The sequence below is a fragment of the Chinchilla lanigera genome, unplaced genomic scaffold, assembly GCF_000276665.1.
Source record: "Chinchilla lanigera isolate Chin_1 unplaced genomic scaffold, ChiLan1.0 scaffold00198, whole genome shotgun sequence".
Lineage (NCBI taxonomy): Eukaryota > Metazoa > Chordata > Mammalia > Rodentia > Chinchillidae > Chinchilla > Chinchilla lanigera.
In genome coordinates, this window is record NW_004955599.1 from 588,026 (window position 1) to 595,803 (window position 7,778).

General features: G+C 55.3%; 1 protein-coding gene across 1 annotated transcript in view; it reads left to right on the forward strand.

Moving 5' to 3' along the window:
* Mta2 (metastasis associated 1 family, member 2) overlaps positions 1-7,557 on the forward strand; it is a gene marked incomplete in the record, with an annotated part of 8,214 nt that extends 657 nt beyond the window's left edge. Inside the window, 17 exon segments of the mRNA XM_005414806.2 lie at positions 48-115; positions 413-506; positions 2,729-2,846; positions 2,930-2,993; positions 3,131-3,248; positions 3,536-3,638; positions 3,783-3,882; positions 4,038-4,226; positions 4,306-4,380; positions 4,462-4,520; positions 4,905-5,002; positions 5,083-5,222; positions 5,430-5,658; positions 5,767-5,856; positions 6,397-6,515; positions 6,614-6,762; positions 6,870-7,557. Of these exon segments, the coding sequence (XP_005414863.2) occupies positions 48-115; positions 413-506; positions 2,729-2,846; positions 2,930-2,993; positions 3,131-3,248; positions 3,536-3,638; positions 3,783-3,882; positions 4,038-4,226; positions 4,306-4,380; positions 4,462-4,520; positions 4,905-5,002; positions 5,083-5,222; positions 5,430-5,658; positions 5,767-5,856; positions 6,397-6,515; positions 6,614-6,762; positions 6,870-7,035 (1,979 nt within the window).
* Between the last annotated feature and the right edge of the window lie 221 nt (positions 7,558-7,778).

Genomic DNA, 7,778 nt, shown 5'->3' on the forward strand with positions numbered 1-7,778 from the left:
GCGCTCGGGGCCGCCCGCCGGCCCTGACCCCCGGCCTCCCCCCGCAGATTACGTGTACTTCGAGAACTCTTCCAGCAACCCGTACCTGGTGCGGCGCATCGAGGAGCTCAACAAGGTGGGCCGGCGGGGCCCCGCTCCGCGCGGGCGCCTTCCTCGGGGTCTCCGCCCAGGTGGAGGGCAGGGCCCTGTTGGCCGTCCCCATTCACAGCCGCTCGTGGTGGGCGTCCGGGAGAGGCGTCGGCGAGCTCAGTGGGGACTTTCTCTCTCTCTCTCTCCTGGGTCGGACGAAAGGGGTGGAGGTCTGTCCGGGAACCTAAGTCTTCGCGCGGTTCCTGTGCTGTCTGCTTAGATGCGGACTGACTGTTACTCTCCGTGTGTTTCCATTTCCTCCCTGCCCTGTTTCCCCGCTTAGACTGCAAATGGAAACGTGGAAGCGAAGGTGGTCTGTCTGTTCCGGAGAAGGGACATTTCTAGCAGTCTCAACAGCCTGGCTGATAGCAATGCCAGTGAGTATATTCGTCCCTGTTCTCCCTTTGCCCGCGGTCTGGGCCTGGGCTTGTTCCTGCAGGTGTTGCCCTGGTAGCCCGCGCAGAGCAGAGATGTGAGTTTGGGGTGGAGGCCTGTTTTCACATGTTGGGTTTTGAAGCAGGGCGGGCGGGGAGAGGATGATAAGAGCCAGTTTCTGAGTGCCCGCGTGCCCGCGTGTGTGCGTGTGAGAGAGAGAGAGAGAGAGTGGATTTACTTTTCTCTTTGAGACAGGGTATTGCTGTGTACCCCAGACTGTCCTTGAACTTGTGGCGGAACTTGTGGGGGATCCTCCTGCCTCAGCCTCTTGGGTGCTAGGACTACAGGCATGTGCCACAACGCTCACCTGCAAATAATGTATTTAGAGAGGGAATTTAGGTAGGGGATGAGGAAGAGCTTCAGAGAAGTAGGACGCTTGGGTGGACAGTTCTGGGTGGGTTGGGACAGGGCAGTGAGACGGTCAAGCTGAAGAGAAAGATTGTACTGGGGCGCACTGCGGGGGATTTTGTTTTGTATAGGAGGTGGGGATACATTTAAGAAACCCTTGCAATTTGAAAGATGGCAGGAAAGTTTTCTTGGATTTTTTTTCTTATCTCTATTTTTTCTCCACTCCATTTAATAGATCTTTTTTTTTTTTTTTTGCCATTTTGTTTTTTTTTGGAAGCAGGGTCTTCCTTGTGTAGTTCAGGCTGGTTTTAAACTCACTGTGTAGCCCAGGCTGGCCTTAAACTTGCAGTAATCTTCCTGTTTCAGTCTCGAGTGCTGGGATTACAGGCATGAGCCATCATGCCAAGCTGTTTTTACTCTTCTTAAGCGCTGATTATCTCTTTAAAATGTTTCTTTTAATTTGAATTAGCTTTTACCCTTTCCTGTTTTGGTTTTTTTCCTTCTTTTTCTTCCTTTCAAATTGTTTTCAGGCTGGTTTGGTCAGGAAAGAGTTAATGAACTGCACTTACCCAGATGGATCCCTGGCCCTTTGGGGTTTCCAGCCCCATCTGGCAGGGGCTGACCTTAGCTTTGTCCAATCAGAGGAGATGTGGGGGTGTGGTCCCTTCTTTAGCACGGGGTTTCCGGAGTAGGGAGCAAGCAGGCTTGGGTGGTTGGGTGGAGCCGCCTCCCCCCTCCCTGCTCCCTGAGGTTGGAACAATGCAGCCAATGAGCCTGGCCTGAAGCTGCTCCTACCCCCCTTGGCCCTCCGCCAGGTTAACCCTTTGTGCCAGGCTTTCAGGGTGAAGCACCTCCTGGGCAGGAGGGTGTTGGCACTGGCTTGAGCTGCTGCCCTTGAACAGCCCCACGAACTATTATTAGCCCAGTAGTAAGGGAAGGTACTTAGGGCTATGTGTGATGGTTAGAGCTGAGAATCTCAAGTCCAGAAAAGGGAACCGGTGAGCAGCCCCGGTATGAGCTTCATCTTGCTGGCTTTCCTGGTCTCGGCCTGGCTCAGCAAGGAAGAGCTAGGTGTGCAGGAGCTGCTGGGCCTGGTGTGGTGGTGTCTGTACACCAGGGTCGGGGTGCCCCCAGTACTTGCAGTTCCTGAGAGCATTAGGGATGGTGAGGTAAGAGGGGAGACTGGTGGAGCATAGGCAAGTGCTTGGACAGAGTGAGGAACCAGCCCGGTGTGATGGCCCTCACTTGGGATCTCAGCACTCTGGGAGGCTGAGGCAGGAGAGTAAGTTCCAGCTCAGCCAGGCAACTTCACAAGGTAGGGAGACTCTGTCTCAATAAAAACGGCTTGGAGCCGGGTGTGGTGGCGTATGCCTGTAATCCCAGCACTCGGGAGACTGAGGCAGGAGCACCGTTGCGAGTTCGAGACTAGCCTGGGGTACAAAGTGAGCTCACGGCCAGCCTGAACTGCACAGTGAGACCCTGTCTCAAAAAGAGGGAAAAAAAAAAAAAAAAACCAGGGCTTGGACTGTAGGCCCTAGGATTAATCCCTAGTACTAAAATCAGCTGGGAGAGAAAGCATTTTCCCTGGGTTATTGCCCAAGGTGCCTCTTTTTTCCCTTTCTTTTTTTTTTTTTTTGGGGGGGGGGTCTTTGAAGACAGGTTTTCACTGTGTAGTGCAGGCTAGCTTTGAACTCAGGCAGTCCTCTTGCCTCAGCATCAGAGTTCTGGGATCACAGGTGTGCACCACCACGCCCTGCTGCAAACTGCCTTTTTGTCCCAATTAGTTTCTGACTTGGTTTCTTCCTTTCTGTCCTAGGGGAGTTTGAGGAGGAGTCAAAGCAACCGGGGGTTTCAGAGCAGCAGAGGCATCAGCTGAAGCATCGGGAGCTTTTCCTGTCTCGGCAGTTTGAGTCGTTACCAGCCACCCACATAAGGTAGGGGACCCTCAGACCAGGGTGCCTGGTGGCTGGCTGTGAAGGAGGGCAGGCTCACCTGGTTTCCTGACTGTCTCCTGCAGAGGGAAGTGCAGCGTGACCCTCCTCAATGAGACAGATATCCTGAGCCAGTACCTGGAAAAGGAGGTGAGGTGCTGGGGAAGGGCGGCTGGGCAGCAAGGAGGCTGTGTTGGTAGATTCCCCCCTTGTGAGCCCTGGCTGGAGCCCCACATCTGTGCACTGTGTGCTTGCCTCGTTGCTCACTTCCTCTCTTTCCTTACCAGGACTGCTTTTTTTACTCACTGGTGTTCGACCCTGTGCAGAAGACGCTGCTAGCTGACCAGGGGGAGATCAGAGTTGGTTGCAAATACCAAGCTGAGATCCCTGATCGCCTGGTAGAGGGTAAGCAACAGGACAGGTTGTGTAGCTGCCTGGCTGCTTAATGCCCAGGGCACCATCATGGTATGGTCGGTGTAGCTGGCATGCCTCTGTCTGCAGGGTTCCACGCTGCGCCCTTGTTGGGACGTGGCCTTGGCAGCCTGTCAGGCCGACAGCACAGTTAGGAAGATATTGAGAGTTGCAGTGGCTGGTTGATAGCATGCATGTGGAGAGGAAGGTGGAATGATAGCGTGAGCCTTGGGTACTGCTTGTATTTCCTCTTCCTGGTGATGCTGTTTCCTGCTCCCCAGGAGAACTGGACAATCGGAATCAGCAGAAGATGGAGATGAAGGTCTGGGACCCAGACAACCCCCTCACGGACCGGCAGATTGACCAGTTCCTCGTGGTGGCCCGGTGAGGGTGGGTGGATGGGAAGAGGGCCAGGGAGCTGTGGGTGTGGCTGAGCTCTGCATGTCCTAGACGTTTGTGGGTGGCACTCTTTCTCCTCAGCCTGTGCCTGCCTGCTTTTCCTTTTCTGACTTCCCGATCTCCCCGCAGAGCTGTGGGGACCTTCGCAAGAGCCCTGGACTGCAGCAGTTCCATCCGGCAGCCTAGCCTGCACATGAGTGCAGCTGCTGCCTCCCGAGACATCACTCTGGTGAGCAGCCTCCGGGAGAGCTGGGCATGGGTGCCGTGTGGTCGTCAGCACCTGGCACGGGAGAGATGCTTGTCTATGAGTGCATATGACGGTTCAAAGGGCAGCAGGCTGGCGGCATCTGGGATCCGAGTCCTCAGCTGCTGTCTCCTCTGTAGTTTCATGCCATGGACACACTGCAGAGGAACGGCTACGACCTGGCCAAAGCCATGTCTACCCTGGTACCCCAGGGGGGCCCGGTGCTGTGTCGAGATGAGATGGAGGAGTGGTCTGCCTCTGAGGCCATGTTGTTCGAGGAGGCCCTGGAGAAGTATGGGAAGGATTTCAATGACATCCGTCAGGACTTTGTAAGTGTGTGGGGCCAGAGGGGAGGCAGCAGAGACCAGGGCGGTGCCATCTCACTCTTCTGCCCTCTGTCCTGCTCAGCTGCCCTGGAAGTCACTTGCAAGCATAGTCCAGTTCTACTACATGTGGAAGACCACAGACCGGTACATTCAGCAGGTATGTAGGGCTAGGGGGCTGCACCAGGGCTGTCTGTGTTGCCTGCGGAGTTACTGATCTTTCCCTTTTTCCTTCCTGCAGAAGAGATTGAAGGCTGCTGAAGCAGACAGCAAACTGAAGCAAGTCTACATCCCCACCTAGTGAGTCTCTGGGCAGGGGAGACTGGCGCGTCATCCTTCTCTTCCCCCAGCCTCTGCCTTCAGTGATTAGGGTGGCGGGAAGCAGAATGAAACGGTGGAGGTGGATTTAGCGGGTGTAGCTCGGGTAAATACATGCTTAGTACCCAGCACACATGAGGCCCCAGTTCAGGCCCCAGCCCTGGGAGGGGAAAATTAGAGGTGAGTTCTTTTTCCAAGCTGGCTGTGTATACCTATAATCCAAATAGTCAGGAGGCTGAGGCAAGATTACCATGAGCTTGAGGCCAGCCTGGACTACATAATGGCTGTGTCTCCAAGGGGAAAAAAAAAAAAGAAGAAAAAGCTCTTTTTTCTTGACTGGTTCCTTGCCTGTACTTTTTTCATTAGTACTAAGCCAAACCCTAATCAGATCATTTCTGTGGGTTCAAAACCTGGCATGAATGGAGCTGGATTCCAGAAGGGCCTGACCTGTGAGAGCTGCCACAGTGAGTTGCAGAGTAGGGGATGGGGCTGGGGTGCGGGACCGCTGGGAGCAGGTTTCTCACTGACAGACCCCTTCCCGTAGCGACGCAGTCTGCCCAGTGGTATGCCTGGGGCCCGCCCAACATGCAGTGCCGTCTCTGCGCTTCCTGTTGGATCTACTGGAAGAAGTATGGGGGATTGAAGACCCCAACCCAGCTTGAGGGGGCTGCTCGGGGCTCCACAGTAAGGATCGGTGTGGGGAGAATATGAGCGAGCTGACCTGAGCACCGGCTAGAGCAGAGCACCTGCTCTGAGCAGGTGTGGGGGTGGCCAGAAGGCTTGGGGTCAGGAAGGTCACTAGGCAGAAACAACTTGTCCCCTTCAGGGAGTGGGAGGAAGAAGGGAGCTTCGGTACCACCACAGTTTCCGTTCTCTGTGCCCTTCCTCCAGGAGCCACACTCGCGGGGTCATTTGTCTAGACCTGAAGCCCAGAGTCTCTCTCCCTATACGACCAGCGCCAACCGGGCCAAGCTGCTGGCCAAGAACAGGCAAACGTTCCTGCTGCAGACCACAAAGCTGACCCGGCTTGCCCGGCGGATGTGCAGGGACCTGCTGCAGCCGAGGAGGGCGGCCCGGCGGCCCTACGCCCCGATCAATGCCAATGCCATCAAGGCAGAGTGTAAGGACTCAGTGGGGGGGCCGCGGGAGCGGTTAGAAATCTATTCCTGCCTGGCCCTTAGGAAACCTGGGCGGTGCAGCCCCTTTGAAGCTGCTTCCTTTTCTTCAGGCTCTATTCGCCTTCCAAAGGCTGCCAAGACACCGCTGAAAATTCACCCTCTGGTGCGGCTGCCCCTGGCAACGATCGTCAAGGATCTGGGTAGGGAATGGGCAACCAGTTTGGATGGCGTTAGGCTCCCAGTTCCGTCTCTCTCAAGAACCTGCCTTTCTTCCTGAGTTCAAAGAGATTTCACCCTGACATACTGCTTGTATGGTAGTTGTGGTGGTTGGTTTCTTTTTCTTTCTCACTTTGTAGTTTAGGCTGGCTTTGTGGTGATCCTTGTGCCTCCGCCTCCTGAGTGCTGGGATTACAGGTGTGGGTCACCACTCCCAGCTGGTTTTTTTTTTTGCGGGGATGGGGTGGTTGGTGGTGCTGGAGATTGAACCCAGAGCCTCTCACATCCCAGGCAAGTGCTCTACCACTGAGCTACGTCTTCAGCCAATACTATTTGCTTGTGGCTGTTGCCTGCTTGTGTATTGTCACACACATGAGATTGTGAACACTGGCAATCACTTCCAGGCCCTTTCCCCATACATTTGAGGGTGTCCAGATAAACTCCTGGCTGAGTGAAAGAGATGGAACCAAGAAAGGGTAACTGTAGGGCAGAGGTGTGAAAACTTTTCTTTTTTGTCCTGACAGTGGCTCAGGCACCTCTGAAACCAAAAACACCTCGGGGCACCAAGACCCCAATCAACAGAAACCAGCTGACTCAGAACCGGGGCCTGGGAGGCATCATGGTGAAGCGGGCCTACGAGACGGTGCGCTGGCTGATGGAGGAGCCTGGCTGGGCTGGGTGGGCTTTTGTTCTGACCGGAGTCTGGGTCCTCCCTCATTGTGTTCCCTTGTCCTTTTAAAGATGGCAGGGGCAGGAGTCCCTTTCTCTGCCAATGGAAGGCCCCTGGCCTCGGGGATCCGCTCAGGCTCACAGCCAGCAGCCAAACGCCAGAAACTAAACCCTGCAGATGCCCCCAATCCTGTGGTGTTTGTGGCCACAAAGGATACACGGTAGGGTCTCCACAGGGCAGGGCGGTGGCTGACCTTGGGAGTAGCACGCTCCCTGCGGGCTCTTGGGGTTCTTTGCATCTCTTGTATTTGTCGTGTTTTCCCTGCAGGGCCTTACGGAAGGCTTTAACCCACTTGGAGATGCGGAGGGCTGCCCGGAGGCCCAACCTACCCCTGAAGGTGAAACCAGCACTGATGTCAGTGCGGCCCCCAGTCCCTCTGCCCACACCCTCACATCCGGCCAGCACCAACGAGCCTATTGTCCTGGAGGACTGAGCTTCGAGGGCCAGGGAGCCAGGGTGGAGCCTAGGACCTACACATCCCTTCTCTGGAGCATGAGGGACTGTGGGGGACCATGGAGGCTGGGTGCCCTTGGTCTTAGCACCTGGGGACTGGGCCCCTCCTTGGTTCTCCCTGGGTGTGGAGCTTGCCCTTGGGACACCTGCACTGTTCTGGAGGGTTCCTTCCACACTTGTCTTGGACAGTTTCAGGGGGAGGGTTTTTTAATTTTTTAAAAATTTTACCTCCCTTTGTGAAAGGGAACGGGAGGGGAAGAGTGACTGCTCTCAAGTGATGGCACCTGGCTGGGGGCGGGGGGCGTGCACTGCCATGTCTTTCTTGTTTTTTTCGTAATTGGGGGGTTTCTCTTCCTGTCCGGTGTCCGGACTTTGCTAATTGGTATTTGAAGCCCCTGAGCTGGCATCAGCCCCAGCCCACGCTCGCTCTTTCTTTTCTCCCCCACCCCCGCCTTTTGTATGCCAATTCTCAGAAATAAAGATCTTTTGTCCGTTTTTTTAACCTCGGATTCTGTAATTGGTTCTTATAATAACAAATAAAAAGCTGTTTTCTTCAGTCCCTCCCGGCTCAGCTGTTCTCTGCCCTGAGTGGGTGTGGGGTGTGTGCTGGGGGCGTCTTTGAGAGGGGGAATAAAGGGCAGAGGGTAAAGGAAGAAGCGCACGTGGGGCGCGTCATCGCGAGATGCAGCTGGGAGAGGTGGCCTGCTGCCTGCCTTCGCCGCC